This window comes from Danio rerio, chromosome 10 (genome assembly GCF_052040795.2).
Source record: "Danio rerio strain M-AB ecotype USA chromosome 10, GRCz13ab, whole genome shotgun sequence".
NCBI classification, from domain to species: domain Eukaryota; kingdom Metazoa; phylum Chordata; class Actinopteri; order Cypriniformes; family Danionidae; genus Danio; species Danio rerio.
The window spans coordinates 44739005-44761454 of record NC_141030.1 but is presented as its reverse complement, the minus strand read 5'-3'; the positions used below and the strand labels follow the sequence as shown (position 1 = coordinate 44761454).

Here is a 22450-nt window from a genome sequence, read left to right as displayed (position 1 = left end):
AATATTGTGAATATTTCCAAACTAAATATTGAAAATTTAATTCCAAAGGATCTATTAACACTGAAAAACTGGACCAATGACATTGAAAAATCAGCTTTACATCACTGAAATAAATGACATTTTACCGTGTGTTGGAATAGTAGACAGCTCTTCTGTATTAGCATTTAATGTTCTGTTTGACTCATTGAAACCTGTTTTTTTTTCATAAATGCAGTTATGATACTTGTAGCATATGACAAATCTGCAGGATCCGGTTGTATTCATTGAAAATAATGACTAAAGCAGGATGTGGGATATAATTCCGCCTTTTATTTTCTCAGTAAATGTGTACGGGACAGACTTGGAAATCACATGAAGTGGTTGCCCTTTAATAAATCAAGCCATTGATTTAATATCTATAACCGATCAGGTGAAGTGGGCCTGAGTACGAGCGTGACGTTATAATTATGTCCTGAGTGAAAAGCCAGTGTTTTTTTTGCTGCTCTCAAAATCAGGCTTCAAGGGTTTTCTGATTGGCAACTGGCTTCTTGTCATATTAGTTCGTCCGGTTGTGATTGCAGGGATTGTTAATGCAATTGTACTGGCAGATTTAGAGCATGTGTGACCTTAGTTTGTTTGTGCCAGAGACATGAATGGAGAAATCATTGAAGAGAGACGTGCGCTCACATTTTAAAGGCTGTTTAACAAAAAACATATAGGCTTTGATAGAGTTCGCATAACAGCATGCTTGTTTCAACTTTAAAGGAGGAAATAAATTATGCATTTTAGCCATTTGTTAAATATTTATTTATTAATTTAAACTTTTTTGGGGGGTCTTAAATGTAAACTTTTGAAAACCAAAGTCATCTTAATCTCTGGTTTCCACCAAAGTCCAAAGACATGCACTGTAGGTGAACTGCATAAGCAAATTTGGCCATAGTGTATGAGTGTGTGCGCGTGTGGATGTGAGAGTGTATGGGTGTTTCCAAGTACTGGGTTGCAAGTGGGCATCCGCTGCGCAAAACATATGCTGGAATAGTTGGTGGTTCATTCCGCTGTGGCAACCCTTGATAAATAACCCACATTGCAAAATTTCTCTGGCCCAGCTCTGGCCCTCACAATCAGGCTTTGCTTGGCCCACATGACGCAGTGAATTGGGTACAAATCTGGCTTTCAGGCAAGGGCCAAACACGGGCCATATCTGGACCAAGTCTCAGCCAAATTAATAACTCATCACTGGGTCTGAACTGGGCCAGATAGGTTAGTGTGTCACGATTGCAATGAAATTGATAAACCCATGATGCTTTGCTCTTTAGACACACTATGGACATGCTTTTTCTCAAAGCGACTTGATTGGTAGAATTTTTTTAGTCAAAAATAATTTTAATGTATTTTAAATGTGGGTCAAACTCACATGGCCCATATATAATTTTTTTTTACTCTGGGCCAAATACTACGTTTTACATCTGGCCCAAATTTTGTGTGCCGCCTGTGCCAAACCCCGGCCATGTTTGGCCCACATGCTGTATGCTAGTGTTGGATGAATGCCTGCTGTCCCAGCTTTATGCCAAATCTGGGCCAGAATTCTTTGGTACTAGGGAAGGAACTAATTCGAAGGAAAATGAATGAATGAACGACTGAAAGTCATCTTGAGTTAAAGGACTGCATACGCTCAGATGTGTTGACTGACCTGGCATGGAAAATACGACATTTTTACTTGTTTATAGTGATCCATATGAATGGACACTGATTTGACAACATTGCTTACATTCTTAACCCAAATTATGCTTTATTAAGTCAATTAAAGAAGCAGTTTATGCAAAAATTAAAGTAGGAAAACAAATTCCATGGAAGCTACCAGCATTTTTCAAAGTATCTTTAATAAAATCAACAGGGAGGCTAATAATTCCAAGTGGTGCTCGCTGCAGAGCCATTTGAGGAGAGGTGAGCTCCAGAGAGGGGGAGCTTAAGCTTGAGCTCCACCTTTTTTGCACTTCTTCTACGAGTGATGTCACTGGGGGTAGGGTTAGGGGTGGGGTTGGTGTATATATATATATATATATATATATATATATATATATATATATATATATATATATATATATATATATATATAAAATGTTGTTCCCAACCCTTGTCCATAATAATAAAAATAAATAAAATGCTCCTATTTTTATTATTATATTGAAGTTTATGTGTAGTCCTCATGTTTTCATGTGTTTCATACACATGCAAAACAATGTAAATGTTAAGCCAAATGGAGGAAAAAATTAGAGGAAAAAATAGCTTAACCCTAAATACGTTAGCTGAAGTGTTTTTAAATATTGTACATCCTCATGTCATGTAAATAAAATGTTTCATATTAATCTTTAATAAACCCGTTTCAGATGCATGAGCCGTTTCATTCTGTATGATGCATAAAACATGTTTGTGCTCAATCCATGTCTCTCTTTTTTGATTTTTTCCTGGTGCCTGCATTATCATAGGATCGCTAATGATTATTCAAACAGCGCTTCAGAATCTCGGAAGAACACCAGCAAGCACACAGTAATCAGAGCTATCTCATAAGATTGGTTTTCACTGCAGACTGTTTAATCACTTTAGTAATATAGAAGGATTAAAGGCATATTATGTGCAATGGTGCACATGCATTAATACAACCAAGCCAACCTTAAGTTTGTTTAGCACATTCATTTCTCTTATTAATCAACAGTGTTTACATGCAGCTGATGCCTGTATTATTTAGCTTGCTTTAGATCTGTGTCCAGCTTTGATGTTTCTGGCAATGGCAGAGATTAATAATTGAGCAGGAGAAGATCTGCTGAAAGCGTTCAAAGCCCTATTTGTTTTGCTAGCTCCTAAATTCTGCATTCTGGCTCATGTGGGTGTGTTTTCATGTGGTTTAGGTGGTGTAATAATAATAATAATGCTCTTTCCGTCTGATCCCAGCAGCTGCCTGCGGAGGCTTCATCTCCAAGCTCAATGGCTCCTTTACCAGTCCCGGATGGCCGCAGGAATATCCGCCTAATAAGAACTGTGTGTGGCAGCTGATCGCCCCGGTGCAGTACCGTATCACACTGCTTTTCGATGCTTTTGAGATGGAGGGGAATGATGTAAGTTTACCATCGCCCAGCTGTAATTGATTCTCATGGGGGACGCCGGCTCATTATAGCATTTACAGCGGCTAGCTGGCTAGTTTATGTGGATATTTGAATACACTGTGGAGTAAAGGGTCAATTATAAAGGGTAATTGTGACCTTTTATCACAATTCTGACCTGCTTTCTCAAAAGTTCTAGACTTTCTTTGCTAAATTGCTACTCAGCTTTAACTTATGAACCAAAAACTAAAAAAAATTATTGATTTTCATGAAATAAGGTCTGAAATGGGGTGGCTCAGTGGTTAGCACTGTCGCCTCGCACTGTTCGAGTCCCAGCTGGGCCAGTTGGCATTTCTGTGTGGAGTTTGCATGTTCTCCCCGTGTTGGTGTGGGTTTCCTCCGGATGCTCCGGTTTCTCCCACAGTCCAAACACATGGGCTATAAGTGAGTTGGATGAACTAAATTGGCCGTAGTGTATGAGTGTGTGTGAATGTGAGAGTAAATTGGTGTTTAGCAAGGAAAAAACAGAAATGTGCGCACATCTAGAAAATCTCGAAGGCAGGTGCTCGATCAAAAACAAACATTTGTAGCAAAAGATCCAAAGAAAATCGGCACACTGCCACTTCAGCTCTCAAAAAGTCTTTAATGTCACAATGTTTGCACAGACATGGAATTCACCTGATGCAGACCATGTCCGTCTTTATTATTTTACAAGTCATGTAAAATAGTTACATTTCATTCATTAATTTTCTTTTTATTCAGCATATGTTTTACGCTGCGGATGCCCTTCCAGCTGCAACCCATCACTGGGAAACATACACATTCATTCACACACACACTACAGACAATTTAGCTGACATAGTGGCATTTATGTGGGCATTTGTAGCTCCGCCCTCTTTTGAAAAAGAGCATAATCTCATTTGAATTTAAAGCGACAGTCACCAAAACAGCACGATTAAGATCGAAACCTAAAAGGAGCAGTTTCATAGAGTCATAAAACATTATTTGTGTGATATTTTGAGCTGAAACGTCACACACACACACACACAAACACTCTTTAGGTACTTATTTTTACATCTTTAAAAAAAAAATCAACATAATAGCCCCTCTTTAACTGTTGCTTGTCTGTCCACAGGTTTGTAAATATGATTATGTTGAAGTCCACAGTGGTTTGTCGGCTGACGGAAAGCTTCACGGTAAATTCTGCGGCACAGAGAAACCGGAGGCGATCACGTCCCAGCTCAACAGCATGAGTGTTGAATTCAAATCAGACAACACCGTCTCCAAGAGAGGCTTCAAAGCGCAGTTCTTTTCTGGTGAGCATGAAAAAGACCCCCAGGTGCTGCGTTTTCTGCAATAACGCTCATGTTTTTTCATCAGCTGAATCGAGCTGCATCATATTCCCCATATAATGCAATTAATGTCAAACATGCTCAGTGTCACATTTTTGCATTGCTCCTGAAGGAGACACATGTAAGCGTTTGTATTTGCATATCACATAGTTTCAGTTTCACTTTGTGTAAAGAACCCTTTATAAGATATGTATATATACAGTCAAAGTCAAAATTATTAGACCCCATTTTTTTTTTTTTTTTTTTTAAATATTTTTCAAATGAGGTTTAACAGAGCAAGGAAAGTTTCACAGTATTTCTGATAATATTTTTTCTTCTAGAGAAAGTCTTATGTTTTTTATTTAGGCTAGAATATATATATATTTTTTTTAAACCCCATTTTAAAGTCATTATTATTAGCCCGATTAAGCAATTTTTTTGTACAGAACAAATCATCACTATACAGTAACTTGCCTAATTACTAGGGGTGTAACGATTTAAAAATGTCACAATATGCATCGTGGCGTTATGACAATTTGATTATGATTTGACGTCCGTTTTCTCTTATTAGTTGAGCTGTTTGCACATGAGCTACGTTCCACCTGCTACCTGCTATCGCACATGAGTTCACATAGCAGCAGCAGTAATGTTAGCAGACCAAGATGAGTGGAGCTGAAATAGAGGATGGCCCATCCTCTCAAAACAGACGTCTGGCAACATTTCGGTTGTACAGTCATTGCTTTAGACTCGTCCGCTTTTTGACACGCATACTGGGTCAAACATCCTAAGTTTTAAAGTCTTCACAGTGATTTACATACTTTGCACAGCGACATGGATACCTCCTAATGGTGTTGAAAGAGTCACATACTGTATTTATAAGGTACAATTCACCCTAAAATATCATTCTGTCTTCATATAATGATGTATTGGCGGCCGCAAAATCACACATGACGTGAGCTGTTACTACAAAGGGCGGACTATGATAGACGCGCGCATCTGCTTCAGTGAACAGAACCTGCAGGTTGTGACTAACAGGTAATAAAGTAGTAAACAGCATTCAGTTTGTGGAACAGAGTGACTGTTTAAAAGCCTCATGGGAAGTATGAACAGCAGTGGAAATGAAACCGAAAGCGTGCACTTTATTTAAATAATCATATCGCATTTTAGAGTTATGATTACGACAAGCATGAACTCTTTTGAGTACAGAGGTACACAAAAATGCACGTCAACATGATACACTTGATAACGCTGACATCAGCGACGCTCATGAAAAGACGGCCACCCTGTCACTCATCATGCCCAACATGAAGACAGCCATCCATAAAACCTCTCAGACAGATACACATTGGATTATCTTAGAACTGATTACCTGGAAATGTGGAATTTTTTTTTTTTTTTTTTTTTTTTTTTGCACACACAAAAAACGCAAGTGACCAAGCAAAGCCTTAAGCTCTTACTGTTAAATTCAATTGAATAGAAAGCTATTTTTTGCACCTTTACTTAAATTGTTCCTTAATTTTGTCTCTGTCATTTCAATAATATTTTTAAAGAAGTTTTTAAGTTGTTTTATTTTCCAGAGACAGGCCTGTTTAATTTATTTTCTTAAAGAAGGTTCAGTTTAACAAGTTGAAACAAAAAAAAAATACATTAAAAAAAAGTTTACTTGGTAATTAATTTTTTAAAATAAAATTTGCATTTCAGTTTAATTTTCAATTTTTATTCCAAATATTGTGATACATATCGAATCGTGAACATTATATCGTGATACACATTGTATCGTGAGCTGAGTGTATCGTTACACCCCTACTAATTACCCTAACCTGCCTAGTTAACTTAATTAAACTAGTTCTGTAGACTATCAAAAAAATATATAGCTTAAAGGGGCTAATAATTTTGACTTTAAAATGTTTTTTTTTTAAATAAAAACTGCTTTTATTCTAGTAAAAAAAAAAAAAAAAAAAAAAGACTTTTTCCAGAAGAAAAAATATTATCAGACATACGGTGAAAATTTCCTGAATCTGTTAAACATCATTTGGGAAATATTGAACAAAGAAAAAAGAAGTGGGCCCCAAAGTGAAAAAGGTTGAGAACCTCTGGACTATATAAATATCAAAGGATACTATAGATGCAGTTATTGGGTAAAATTTAATGTGAAAATTTGGGTAAAATTTAATTTAATGTCATTTAATGTGTTTTTGTTCATTATAAATGCACTGTCACAAAACTATCATGGCATTGCTGTTACAGCACAACTTATCCTCCACTGCTGCTCTGCTTTTGTGATCGGTTTGAAAGATCTGTTAACAAGGAAAAACATGCGCTGCTCACCCGTGCACTGTGAAACAGGCTTTAGTCTGTATGGAAGTACAACTGTCTAGCTTCCTTAAAGTGATAGTTCACTTAAAAATGTACATTTACTCACTATTTACAGACACTCAATTGCTTACAGTCCTTTTTCTTTATTCTGGTAAACACAAAATCAGATATTTTGAAGAAAGCTCAAAACTTGTAACCATTGACTTCCACAGTCAGAAAAACAAATAAGCTACTATGGAAGTCAATGGTTATAGGTGTTACAACATTTTTCAAAATATCTTCTTTTGTGTTCAACAGAAGAAACAAACTCAATCAAGTTTTGAACAGGTGAGTGTGTGATGACAGAATTGACATTTTTGGGTGAACTGTCTCTTTTAACAGGCTGCACAAGCATCTTCTCTTGCTATTCTAGATGTTCAGGTGTGTATTACGTCAATCATCAGAATAACACAGTTGTTCTTGGTTTCTCTGACAGATATGGACGAGTGTTCGAGGGAGAATGGAGGTTGTCAGCATGAGTGTGTGAACACGTTCGGGAGCTATAGCTGTCAGTGTCGCAGCGGATTCGTGTTGCACAGCAATAAACACGACTGCAAGGAAGGTTCGATTTTTATATCAATCTTTACAATCTTTTCACATATTACTGATGCGTAGTAAACTGTTTAATGTGTGTGGAGGAAACTTTCATTTAATAAACCTTATTTATACTTATAGAGATTTAAGGAGGTTTTATTAGCATTTTAAACCCAAAATGCAGACGGATATGCTTTAAAGCTCTTGATTCTTTTTGAAGTGAAACAGATGATGAAGTTTTGCAATATTCGTCATTGCTCCAAGGCTGCCCTGAGCACATGAAATATATTTCCATTGGATTTCTCTAGACGCTTTAAACCTGAAATCGAAGTCAAGATAACCTCTTAAAGGGACAGCACTTCCATAACTAGTTCAGCTTCATGTTGTTGCAGACCAGTCAAAGACTATGGCAAAAGTTGTAACTCCATTGAAAGTTTAGGTAATGACAACTTAAAAGATCATAAAGACATGCTAAAATGAGTCCTTGCTAATTTAGCTGTTTAATTAAATCCATGTAAACATGGTAGAAACAATGGCCTTATATTATGGACATATTACTTCAGGTGTTTGTTTACACCACTGACATTTAATGCAATGAGGTTTGCTTTTAAATCTAAACAAATTAAGTCATTTTCCTATCAACAAGTAAATGATGACCTAATTTCTAATATTTTTCTGTCTGTCTGTCTGTCTGTCTGTCTGTCTGTCTGTCTGTCTGTCTGTCTGTCTGTCTGTCTATCTATCATCTATCTATTAGGGCTGTAACGATACACCAAACCCACGATTCGATTCGTATCACGATTTTTGACCCACGATTCGATTCGTATCACGATTTTTTTTTTCGTGTGGGGTGGGGAAAAAAAGATTTTTAAAACTATTTTTTATTAAATAAAATTATATCATTTTTGTTTTCTTTGTAACAAAATACTTTTGAAAAACCAAACAGAACTAAACTCCATTGTGTAGATGATTCAAGCATGTTAAAAATTATTTTTCAATCAAGTTCTCTTACATAGAAAAAGTTAATTAAATAGCTACTAGGGATGCTCATTTCGGTTAATTTTGCTAACAGACAACCGCCGCTCATTAATCGGTTATTATAATAACGGTTAACTGGTCAGATTACTATTAATTTTATATTAAACAAATTGACGTGTCTATTTTGTGTCTGACACATTAAATATTGCATTTTAAAATAGGCTACTGATTTATTTTTAAATGCTAGCATATTAATAACAGAACAGAACAACAGAGCATCTTCACGCACCTGCAGTGTTTAGCACAGAAGAGCAGAATAATCTAAATAAAATGAATAAAATAAATAGGACTGCCCTAAAATATTTTTATTTAAATAATTAATTTATATTACAAAACGAAAATACTGACTGATTCTTTTTAACAACCGGCATAGGCTGTTTTTTGTCCAATCATGTTTTTTCTTCCGTCAAATAAAAATAGTAGACTTCCTTAAATCGCTCGCTCCAGGGAAAATATGCATTTATTTAATGCCCCGCTGTTATTATAATAACAAAACCTTTTACATTTTAATAGAAATCATTATTTCAAAGAATAAGTCCTTATGGTTTCATCTCTCTCCCTCGCGGTTCAAGTGCGCGTGCTGCGTGATGAAAAGACAACAACAACGCACGCATATGTAGACTTTTTGTAAACAGTTTTGTTGTCTAAATATGATATTGCATTAATATGCATACATGCTTTATAAGCCGAAAAGAGGCGCACCTCACTGCCTTTATGTTGACAAGGAAAAAAGAAGAGGCGTGGTCCTCTTATGAAACGACTGAATCAGCTGGGTATCGATTGTGCAAAAGTGTTGCTGTCTGTGTTGTTACAATTGTAATATTTAATGCTATTGTTATATTCAAGATTTGTACATTCATACAGCTCTGGATAACTTAAAACAGCGATTAGACCTTCAGAGCGGCGTTAATGCGTCCTGAAGTAAAGCGAAACGGCTATAAACTCTAGCAAAATAGAGTGATTATATGCAGAGCCATATACCTTTATCTATAAATAAAGTATAACTATAGAAACTGTGTTCATAACTGAAAGCTTCGTCCTGTTTCCTGGCCTCACGCATCGCGCTGTCAGTCAGCACGTAACTCTCAAAGGTTCAAACAGAAAGCGCACAGCACGGTTACAGAAAATTTTCCTCTGCAGAGGAGTCGGGGCATCTGGTGAACGCCTATCCCTCTCTGCGCAGCCACATTAACAACAATGCTTTGACAGCACTGGCAATGTTTCTGCCGTTGTCTGTTGTCAAGAGGGGTTAAGTTGGTTTTGTTTTTGATATTCCTGACACATTCAGACAGTCCCTTACTAAGAGCTCCGTGCGAGCTCTCCCGGTTAAACGCTAATTGCGAGGGCTTAAACGGAGCAGTGCTCGTAATGTCGAGCTGAAAAAAAGTGTTTCCTCACGTTCTTCTTCAATTAGCTCAACTTTTGCAGGCACGCGTGACGTTATTGGAAAGGTAGTCACGGGGTGTGTCGCGATTCTCCCTTATCACACCGCGACACAGGATCGTAGATCTGAGTGTCGCGATTTCGATTTTATATCGTGTATCGTTACAGCCCTACTATCTATCTATCTTTTGTTCTATCTATTGTTCCATCCATCCGTCCATTCTGTTGTTCCATACATCCATGCATCTGTCAGTTGTTCCATTCATCTATCCCTCTGCTGTTCCATTCATCCATCCATTTATCCATTAGTATGTCGTTCCATCTAGAGATCTGCGCGGGACTAAATTTTGAATCCCGCACCCGCCAGGTTTTAGCCCGAACCGACCGCTCCCGCTTACATTCAGCATTTGTTGTCCCGCTGCCCGACCCGCCCCGTTTTCTACCCGCCGCGCCCGATCCGATCCCGCTAAAGAGCAGGGGGAGAACAAAACCAAAAACCACCCAGCTATACAGAGTCCAGACAGCCTATAACAAGCTGTCTGTATAAACACACACACACATAAGCACCAAGCACACACACTGACAAAGATCTCTCTCTCTCTCTCTCTCTCTCTCTCTCTCTCTCTCTCTCTCTCTCTCTCTCTCTCTCTCTCTCTCTCTCTCTCTCTCTCTCTCTCTCGCGCGTGCGCACTAACACACACACACATAAGCACCAAGCACACACACAGGCAAAGCTCTCTCTCTCATTCACGCGCACACACACACACACACACACACACCTGTCATTCGCACGTGCGCACACACACACACATACATACACACACACAGCAACAAACAAGCTAAACACAGCATCGCGCAATTTCTTTTAAACACATACACACGCGTGCTTGCTCGGAAGTTGGGAGCGATATTGCTAGTCGGCCCGCTCCCGTCCCAAATTAAACCCGTTACCGACCGCTCCCATGCTTTATTCGGAAATTTATTCCTGCGCCGCAGAATGCAGACCTCTAGTTCCATCCATCCATCCATCCATCCATCTGTTGTTCCATTCATCCATCTTTCCGTCCGTCTGTCTATAGTAAAAATGTCGCTAAACTTTGTCATGTTTTGTGATATGTTTATTGAAAATGATCAGGATCAGCGCTTTTAAAAAAAATAAAGTCAACTAAAACTAACCCTTAAGGTTATTTTAGCATGGGTAGTTGTCCAAAGCACTACAAGTAGACTACAAAAGCAGATCATAAACAATAATCACAAATAAATGAAGGATAGTAAATAAACATAAATAAACATAAAACTTATATTAATAAGTTTAATATTTTACATTTAAATAATATAATACTTTTATAAGAGTTTTAAATAAAATATTTAAAAAATATTGCTTAAAATTAAATACAATTTAGTGTTTTTGATTGATAGTGAGACATTATAAAGATTTATAATGACAATGACAGTTGTGCAGATGCACTGTGATCCTTAAATGGAGTCTTTTAATATTATAAATGGTTGTTGCTCTGAATATGCCACAAAAGATTTCTGGGTATGTAGATCATCATTCACTTATATATGTTGTGGTTTTTGTGCTGTCAGTGGGCTGCGATCAAGCTATCACCAGTGTGTCCGGGCTCATCACAAGCCCAAACTGGCCAGATAAATACCCCAGCAAGAAGGCTTGCACATGGACCCTCTCCACCACCCCTGGACACCGCATTAAACTGGTACACACTTCAATTAACCTTACAATATGAGTGGTTAAAGACCCACTATACATGCTTTTACTCAAGACTGTTTACAATCAATCCACCAGCTCTATCTAGGGCTTTTTACACTGCACATGACCCCTGATTATCATCATTATAAACCCTGCTTTTAACCCTGGGTGATGAAGTGTTTACAGTTGTAATTTTAATTTCAGCAATTAAGGGGAAACATAGATTTTGATTATAATGGGCCCTATCATACACCCAGCGTAAAGCGTGACGCAATTGTTGTTTGCTAGTTTCAGCTTGGCGCAAGAGTCGTTTTGGCATACTGTTTAAATAGCAAATGCATTTGCGCTCATGTGCGCCCATAGGTGTTCTGGTCTAAAAAAGGAGGCGTGTTAAGGCACATTGTTGGCGCGTTGCTATTTTGAGGTCAGTAGGTATCTATAATAGTCAGTTCAATAGACCAGCTTAGAGGTCTAAAGTCCAGCGCAGAGCGCATTAGTTTTGCGCCTCGCTTACACACTGCTTAAAACACACAGGATGTACAGCAATACGCAAATATCTTTACAAATGAAGTGATTACAATATTACAAAAATATTATTTTCTAGCCTACATAAACATAAAAAACACTGCCTCCATGGCTTCTTCATCTCGGGGGTCTTTTTCAGTTTATTCATAACAATTTGCTTTTGTGTAATGTTATTATTATTAGCAGTATTATTTATTATATCCATATTTATATTTGTTTTATTAAAAACGAGCTTAGATTTGCCCACCTGTCAGTTTTTAGACCATATGAGGCACAGCATGTGTATTAGGATATAACTCAGGTTTTTGAGCACACTTCGTTATTATTGTTCATTTATTCGTTTGCTGGAAATTAGAACCGAATTTAAAAATAGTTTTGAAACAAATATTTGCGCTTAATAAACAAAATGAATTATGTAGGCTAATGAAGAGGTTCCCAACATGGGGGTCGCAGCCCACAAGGGGGCCCCAGCGAGCTTTGTGGGGGGCCGCGTCATATTTAGAAAAACTCTTAGCAGTGGACAATTAGATTGATCATGTCTTAGTTCATTTTATCAACCACCGGTCCGTGAATCAATTGGTATCGGGCCACACATGAAATCATTAATTATTTCCATTTTATTTATTATCTGAGTCTGAACGATCTTTTATTTTAAAAAATGTCTTTTATTTTGAAAAAAAGGGCAGATTCTTTCGCTTAACGCCGCATTCGCAGGGCTTGTCTCGGTCATTTGAGCACCAAAATTTAACCCACAAGCAGCAAAATGAGTAAGAAACAGAAGTCTTTAGAAAGTTTCTTTGCTAAGGGAAAAGGCCAAGTGAAGGACCTACGAACTGCCAAGTAATAAATTCGCAACCCGCTTGTCAACAAATCAGGTAAATCCACCATGGCTGTGCAAGAAGATCAACTGGTAGAGATTGCAAATGACGGCGACATATCGCGTATTTCTTGAGTTTGCACAAGTTTGTTGTTTTCAATTAAGGTGCGCAGCTTGCGTGCACAAGGGGCGTAACACGCTCACACCAATAACGCCCCATTCACACGAGGCTTCAGCCTCAATGCTTGGCAAAGGCTGTGTCTGAAGTTGGGGCTGACGTGATCGTCATAGCAGCGTCAGCCAATGAAATTAGTCAGCAATAGGCCACTGTCTGAGCTGGTGTATTTGCATACAGCGATCTGATTGGCTGATGCTTCCATCGCCTTTTGAAAAGTTGAGCAAGTCCCAACTTCTGCAGTGAGCAACACCTCTGAAGCTACGCCGACGGATCCACAATGCAGTTTAGCAACGCCTGTCGTCACCCATTCAAAGTGAATGGGAAGCGTTGACGCTGATTCCCCGTGCGAATGGGGCGTAACCGCAGGCCGTGACGCGAGCGCACCGCGAGTCACGTGACAAGAATTGACCGATCAGCTTCAGCTTGTATGGAATATTCGCATTTTGGTATGACTAATTTTAAATTTTCTCAGACAAACACAGTAAACACAAACACACAGTGCTTTGTACTTTTCTCCATAAATAAAACTCTTATCAGGGCAATCAGCAATGTTTTGTCAGTTAGTTTGTCAAGATCTGAGAAAACCAGTTGATGGGTTCATAGCAACCTATAATAATGTAAATGACCCTAATGACCGGTGTGAAATGTGAAGAAAGATAATTACTTAGAATTGACCCAGGGTTCAACTAGTTCAAGTGTGAGAAGCTCTTTTGTGTGTGGCGACTGATTAAAATAACACTGTCTCCTGTAGGCTTTCGAGGAGATTGACATGGAGGCTCATCAGGAATGTGCTTATGACCACTTGGAGATTTACGACGGACAAAATGGCAGAGCGACCAGCGTCGGCCGCTTTTGTGGAAGTAAAAAGCCATCGCCGGTCATTTCCAGCAGTAACACTATGTTCCTGCGGTTCTTCTCGGATAATTCAGTACAGAAAAGAGGCTTCAAGGCCTCTCATTCAGCAGGTATTTCACTCTCAGAATGCTCCTGTGTTAAAGACCCCCTAAAGTTAAAGAGCCCCTATTATTCATTATAAAAGGACATATTTTAGTTTTGGGTGTCTCCAACAACAGGCTGATGTGCGTGCAGGGGCAAAAAACACTTTCATTGTCTTGTAATATACATTTATTTTTAACTAATTATCTCAAAGACTCCCATATGATTTGTTCAGCAATTCTTCTATTCCCAAACCCCTTCTTTGCATGAGGCTAATCTGCACTGATTGATCCAATGACCCAGTCTGTTGTGACTGGTCTACTACATTCAGTGCAGGAAAGAAAGAAACGCCCACCATGGTTATGAAGTATCCCAGAGTATACAGTTGGAGTCAGAGTTTTTAGCCCCCCTGAATTATTAGCCCCCCTGTTTATTTTTCTCCTATTTCTGTTTAACGGAGAGAAGATTTCTATAACACATTTCAAAACATAATAGTTATAATAACTCATCTCTAATAACTGATTTGTTTTATCTTTGCCATAATGACAGTAAATAATATTTGATTAGACATTTTTCAAGACACTTCTATACAACTTAAAGTGACATTTAAAGGCTAATTAACATTTAGGCTAATTAATATTTAAAGGCACTAGGTTAATTAGATTATCTAGGCAGGTTAAGGATTTAGGCAAGTTATTGTATAACGATGGTTTGTTTTGTAGATTATCAAAAACAATTGCTTAAAGGGGCTAATAATATTGACCTTAAAATGGCTTAAAAAAACAGCTTTTATTCCAGCCGAAATAAAACAAATAAGACTTTCTACAGAAGAAAAAATATTATACTTATATTTATTACTGTAAAAATTTGCTTACTCTGTTGAACATCATTTGGGAAATATTTTAAAAAGAAATCAGAAGGGGCTAATAATTCTGACTTCAGTGCAGAAATGCAGTTAAACACCAGCATACTACTCTATTCTTAACCCTTAAAGCTGGATTTGAGTGCCTCCCCTGCCGTCCAAAGCTAATATTCTAACCAATTAGAATTTTTGCAGATGACCTACTGCACCTTTAATTTGTCTGCTCGGCGTTGTTTGCTTGGAGTCCATGCCACACTTCCTCCTTACAACTGACCAGAAATTACTGTATTTCACCCATCCTGCACCAATACCGTAAATACTACAAAGTTTACAGCCATTACAACATGACCACACACAGTGTCATGCGCTCTAACATATCCGCACGTCTCAGCTCCAGCTAGTCAGTGGGTGCTTTGAGCACAAAACCACAGAGAGCAGTGCACATTGGACAGTTTATTAAGGATGTACCACTGGATGGCGTCTTACAGTGGCGCCTGCAGGCGTACGGCTGTACGCACTGTGCGTACCTACCATGAGAGGGCGCGAATTAATGCCGCTGTTTAATTTTTTTATTACATAATTTAAATTGATTATTAAACAGCATACACTATGATATATTGATAAAGCAAGAAAGAATGACAACAAATAAAGGTGTGTGTTTTAAAGTGTGTATGTACTTGCATGGTGGGGAGATGGGTAACGTAAAGAAATCTATTGGCTTTAGTTTTACTGGTGGATTTTCCGCACTATTCAGATAGGTATTGTTTTAAAACAAGGGTAAAATGTGTAAACGCTCTTTAAAACAGCTAAACTTAATTGAGACATTTGCCAAAAGGCCTAAAACTAATGAGACAAATACCGCAGTCTCATTATCAGCACCTGAGCTGGGGAACCTGTCTCGTTCATCAGACAGATCAGATCTAGCTGCTGCGCGACCTCCTCGCATGGAACAGCTACCATTCAAGGTGTTTTAAACTATTTTATCTGACAGACTGGCATAAATAAGCAGACATCTAAATTCTCACGAGTTTCTGAAGTGTCTTACAATTCCAACCGAGTTTGTTCCACCGAGGTAAATGTTCAGTGCTGTTGCGAATATGCAAATTTGTAAACATCTGTCCTGCTCTTTCACATTATTTGATTAAATGAATTAAATTGTAATTGACCGGCGCAACATCGGAAAACAGTTTAATTTAGGCTTCTCTGGGACTGAACATTTCACTTTAATTTATTTTAGCCTATATTATTTTATTTGACAGTTCAGTTCGTGGTTCGACATTGTTAAAGCATATTGCGGGTTTGGAAGCACTTCACTTCAATTGTTATTGGTTCTTCTTCTATTTTATCTACAAGATAACTGACCAAGTAAAATATTTGAACAAAGAGACAAACAATATACAAAATTGGTTTTAAAAAGACATTTTTTCTAAGAAAAATATAGGCTACAAACTTAATTTTTGTTTGAGCCCGTCCACTACTCAACTGTGCGGGTGGATGATTTTCGGTCAGTGAAAAGTAAGGATTTAATTAATGCTTCACTAATTGTATTTTATCGCAATTTTCTGTCATATATTTGCTAATATTTTAATGTCACAATTTTAATGATTACGTCTTGAGCGTCTGATTTTTCCTTGGTGCTGATGTGCTTTCATTACATTTAGATTACAGCAAAATATTAAAATTAAAAAGGAAACAAGTTATGCCATAATGAATGCCCTTGAATTATGCAGCCTTGACAGCAAGCAAAAAATCAGACTAAAAAATCAGTCATGTGATTCCTGTCCAATCAAATCACACATAGAAGGTAAATCTCATCAAGACATGAGCAGTTTATAATTGCAGCAAACTGTTTGTAAGTAATAAAAGTATCCAAGAAGATGTCCAAAATCTTTACACGCATTGACACAGAGACTGTTTAGATGCATGATGAGAAGATGACATATTTTTTCTGAATGATGACTGAAATGGTCTTAAACAACCAGCAGGAACAATTCGTCAACATGACGTCAGTTTGACGTTGTACCCTAACACCATAGGGACATTTTCTTATTGCATTTTGTGTGAAAATGAATATCAGGTTGACCTCAGAAATTAATTTTAGGCCAATGTTAATGTCCAACGGTCGACTCAAAACCAACCAAATATCAACGTCTAATGATGTTACAGCTTGACGTTGTGTGGATGTTTCCACTATGACGTCTATCAGATTTTGGATTTTGGTTGCAAAACCTGACGACTAAATGTCGGTGTTTGACGTCAATTTGACGCAGATTTAAGATATTAACATTGGATTTTGGTCACTTTCTAACAACCTAAAATCGTTTAAATATCAACGTCATTTGATGTCATAATTGGATATCAAAATAATGTTGTCTTCAGGTGCTGGCTAGACATTGAATTTTGGTAACCTGACATAGGTATCACAACCTAAATCTAACCTAACATTAACGTCTTATGATGTTGTGTGCCTGCTGAGCAATAACTCAATTCACTACAGAATGTTACGTTTACACACACATCCACACATGTAAATGCATCAGCTTTCTACAGCGTAATGCTCACTACTCACTACTCTTGAGTACTTTTGAAAGCTTTACTTTTTACTCCTACTTTGAGTAATATTTACAGCAGATACTTTTACTCGCACTACATTTTTAGGCAAGTAATGGTACTTTTACTTTTCAGTACTCTTTTTATTTTTCAGTACTCTTTCCACCACTGGTGATCAATGATTAAAATACATGTTTGTTACATGCTGTTTATGTGTTATAGTATTGTGTATGTATATTGTGAGGGGTTATGATTCAGGAAGTGCATTTTCAGTGGTAAAGTGTGGATGGAAGGCTTTTAGGAAACGCTAGGTGAAACACCAGTGTGGATTTGGATAATTTTTTTCATCTAAAATGGCATTTTAAAACTAAGACGTATTAGTGTAAATGGGGCTTGAGTGTGTGTTTTTTTGCGAGCGGGTGGCTGCTGCGATGGGGGCGGGATGGAGGATTGCGATGCCGGCTCAGCATTGTGATATCTATTGGCCATTGGCATTGAAAGATGGCATCGTCTATTGACCTAACCCTACACTGATCATGACTGCAGCAGGCTAAATGATATTAGACAGCTGCATACTATTCAATTTAATTCATGTTTATTTCTACAGCGCTTTTACAATGTAGATTGTGTCAAAGCAGCTTAACATAGAAGTTCTAGTTAAGTCCAAATTTGAAGGAGTTGAAGAACTCTTGCTGCAGTCACGATTATGATTATTATGATTAGCCATATCAGTTTAGAAACTAGCAACTTTTTATTTTCTGTTAGTCTTAGTACATAATGTCACTACAGAAGAGTTGAGCTTTAAATAGGAAAATCATCAAAATTCTTTGGTCATTTTTGACATGCTAATAGTCTAAGCTAATTCAATGACTTATGCTAAGCTGAGCTAAATGGTGAAACTCACCTGTTTAACTCTATGGGAGCTGTAAAATGAGCCTATTTCTCTTTAAAAAAATGGATTGTTTGTTTGATGGTGATCGTTCTTGTTTTCAGAGTGTGGCGGTAGTCTGAAGGCAGAGATAAAGACCAAGGATCTGTATTCTCATGCTCAGTTTGGTGACAATAACTATCCCGGCGCTTCAGACTGTCAGTGGGTGATCTCAGCGGAGAAGGGCTACGGCGTGGAGCTCATCTTCCACACTTTTGAGATTGAGGAGGAAGCTGACTGCGGCTATGATTACGTGGAGCTGTTTGATGGTGGAGATGTCAAAGCACCCAGGCTGGGACGCTACTGTGGCTCTGGGGTAAAACTGCAGATTTTTCTTTTTCTTTTTTTTGTCAAACCAACTTAATGGCTTGTTACATTCCATACATTCACATTCACATCTTACTTTACACTTTAGCTTACTTTTGAGGGGGAGACCAGTATGAGATGCCAGACAGAATCTGCAGTTTGTCTGTGCAGAAAATGTAAAAAAAATATATAAATATATATGCAGAGTGATTTTAAGAGTATAATAATTCAATTAAAGTGTATTTGTATAGAGCTTCTCGCAGTAATTAATGTATCAAAGCAGCTTTACAAAAGGTCCACATTATTGCATTTTAATCAAAATCAGAAAAGTTGAGGAGCTTATAGGGCGGACATTATATGCAAACATAGTTAACCTGAAATTATGTAGTATATAGTGTCCTACCTAAATAAAAGGGGCTATATAAACAAACATTTAAAACAGAAGTATTTCTAACAAAGAGAAGAAGTGTGTATTCTATAGGTGATTTGTCAAGCCCATTTGTGCAATAGCACTTCCGAAACATTAGCTGCAGTGTTGAATTTATTAATTAATTAAATTGCGACGTTTTCAGTGTTGAATTCATTAATTCATTAAATTGAGAGTTTTATGTTCCTCTGTGTCGAGTTTCTTCACGTTTGTTTTTTTCTGAATTCTACCTTAATGTACATGCAGCTAAAACTCGCTTATTTAGAAGCGGGAAGTGGCAGATGTGCAACAACTTTAATCATAAGATAAACACAAAACAAAAGTTTCCATCTGGAGCTTCTTTACGAGACTCCATACTTATGAACACTTGTGAATGTGCAGTTCCCGGCCCGGCCCACACTCGTCAGCGCTACTAAAGTTGACCAATAGCAGAGCTTGTGCACACCATTGCAATATGTAGTTACATTGGTTTTAAGAGGTGCGCATCAGCGTCGGCATCAGCCATGGCGAGGGCCATGTGATCGCGCGAAGGCTGTGCCGGACCACACGCGTGCACTTAATACAGAAATATAAATGAACTTTCAAGAATCCTACAATTATGTGAATCAAATAACTGTAGGATGCTTGAAGGTTGATGTATATTAAAAACTTATCTTTTAAGTAAAGACTATAAACAATGCATCACATAATGTGATGCATTATTTATAGTCTTTACTTAAAAAATAAGTTTTTAATCTAGTTTTAATTGAACTATCAAAGGTGAACGCGCACCACATAAATAACAGTACAACATTATAACACTATATCATACCATTCACCAGGTAAAAAACTTTATAGATGTCAGCGCAATGTTTAGCTTGTTGACATATGGACATGTGTTGTTGATGTAAGATTGTATTCAACTCTGAATAGTTATCGGGTATTGATATCAGCCAAAAAAGCCATATCGGTGCATCCCTACTTAATACCAAGTGTAAAGAGGACAAAGGCAACCATCATGTTTAAAATGTCTATGCACTTTATATTTACGTCAATATCTGTATCCTTTATAGCCCCCAGAAGAGATCTACTCTGCCGGCGATGCCATCGTCATCAAATTTCACTCAGACGACACCATCAACAAGAAAGGTTTCCACGTTCGCTACACCAGCACCAAATTCCAGGACACCCTACACACCAGTAAGTGAGATCTTCACGATTTGAGAGCTCAGAAAAAAACAGCAGCGGGGGACCCTGAAGTCTCCTGTGCACCTGTGTTAGTGATGCCACCCCGGGCCCCTTGTTCCTTCTCCTCCAAAACTGCAAAGAGGAAGTCCTAATGGAGCCAGACCCTTTCAAAAAGCAAGGAGGACATGTTTGATGTAGGGATATATATGGCATTATTATTTGCTCTGTCGTACCTTAAAGGATCCATTGAAAACACTACAGGAAATGGAACATCAGATTGGCAGATATTATTAGTTTGAAGAGTTTTGTTTATTGCAAGTCACGGAGAAAGGATGAGTTGGATAGAAAATGTACTCAATGCACTTTTGCTTCCCAGTGATCTCTTTCATTGCTTTAAGGCTAGCATCTAAAAGACTTTTAGACTGTTCTTTTATTAAATAATGAAGTGCTCAAACCGTAAAGATCGCCACATGTGTAGGTCAGTGGTAAGTAATTGAGTTTTATATGAAATATCATTCAATGATAATTGCAAAGTTTGTAGCTTTTGGTAAAAACTCAGTTGTAGCACTATTCCTTACGTGAGAGTTGTTATATTATTATTATTATTCAGACTGCTAGATTAAAATTATGTGACATGAAGCTATTCACCTGAAGCTGTGAAATGTTAATGTGACTAATAAACATCATTTCAGTTAAAAAAAATGTTTGGGGGCTTTTGTTTAAAATTAGCTTGCTAGCTAAAAGCAAAAGCTTGTTTAATAGTGGTCTTTTAAAATTTGATTATTATGGTGGCTTGAGAAAGCCAACATACTGTCATACTACTTATTCTTCTCAGACTATTTTAAGAATGCATTTGTTCATACTACAACCATCAAACTAACTCCAAACCTCCAAACTATACTGAATTAAGTCGCTATATCTTTTCCAACTGATCCTACTTACAGTTTTCCTTAAACTGACCCAGAAATTTTGGAAAAGTCTCATTGACTTAACATTGGACCAAACTTTATGACCTTAACTTTGCGCCAGACTGCGCCAGACTGTCATGACTACCAATCTGCCAATCAATGATGACCTTTCAACTTACTAGCCACACCCTAGCAACCACTTAATGCACCTTAGCAGCTGTCCCATAGACTTCCATTGTAAAAACTGGCATTGACTTTACATTGGACATACTAAAAACATACCAATCCAAACCAATTTATGTTATCAACTGTCTAACAACTACTCAGAACACCTTATCAACTGCCTAGCAACATCTTAGCTAACACTTAGAAAACCTTAACAACCATTCAGAACACATTAGCAACCACTCAGAACCCACCCCCACCCCCTATCAACAGTCTAGCAAGAAACATGCCAATCCATACAAGAAACATGCTAACCTATATGTAGTTATAACTGTTTCAGACTTCTTAAAACTGCTTCAATTATTTAAACATTTAAACGATTTCATACTTTCAGACTGGGCTTTCTTAAGTTTGTCTACGAACCTTATTTTTCTAGTTTTTACTATTATAGTCTGCACTGAGCCAACCTAGCTAAAACCTTTAATTTATTTTATTTCTTATTGTTTCCACTCTGTTGTTTATCTTTACAGTGTGTTAATAGTTTCCTCTTCTATCTTTGGTATATACGGAACCCCGGAAGGAACGTAGTGGAGGAGAAAAAAATTGGCTGGGTGAAAAAAAATAATGGGTGAAAGAAAAAAAATGGGTGGGAGGAAAATATATATTTCTAAGTTTTTGCGTTCTCTCGCAAAGTTTTGCGTTCCCTGGCAAATATGTTTTGCGTTCCCTCGCAAAGTTTTGTGTTATCTCGCAAAGATGTTAAACACTGGGTTATTTAAACCCAGGTTATAGGTTATTATTGGTCCTATAAATTAACTTCAGAAAACTAACCCAGCAGTTTATTTAGTCTGTATTACATCCAGAAATGGGTTAAAATAACTCTAAGACTGGTTTTCAGGTTAGTTTTATAGTGGGGTTTGGCCTCAGATGATTTGGCTTTGAGATCATCGTACCTCGACAGATTGTCCTATCTCTTATTCAAAAAGTAGGTAGCACAATATGCTACCAATCAGATTTTGCTACCACTGTCAATGTTAATTGTGCAGTAGTGTCACTGTAGCTGTAATATTCAAGTTTTATTTGTATAGCGTTCAAAGCTATTAGTTACCATAACTTGAGCATGGTGGCTCAGTGGTTAGCACTGTGGCCTCACAGCAAGAAGGTCACTGGTTTGAGTCCCAGTTGGGTCAGTTGGCAATTCTGTGTGGAGTTTGCATGTTCTTCCTGTGCTGGCGTGGGTTTCCTCCGGGTG

General features: G+C 37.6%; 1 protein-coding gene across 2 annotated transcripts in view; it reads left to right on the top strand.

Annotated features, from left to right (window-relative positions):
* Positions 1–20827, top strand: part of bmp1b (bone morphogenetic protein 1b) — an 81464-nt gene extending 60637 nt beyond the window's left edge. The window contains exons 14-20 of one of the 2 annotated variants that reach the window (XM_087269562.1): positions 2929–3092; positions 4213–4393; positions 7200–7325; positions 11309–11436; positions 13701–13914; positions 18291–18541; positions 20011–20827. In XM_087269562.1, coding sequence (XP_087125688.1) covers positions 2929–3092; positions 4213–4393; positions 7200–7325; positions 11309–11436; positions 13701–13914; positions 18291–18541; positions 20011–20145 — 1199 coding nt within the window. In that variant the 3' untranslated portion in view covers positions 20146–20827. 2 annotated transcript variants of the gene reach the window in all.
* The last annotated feature ends 1623 nt before the right edge of the window (positions 20828–22450 follow it).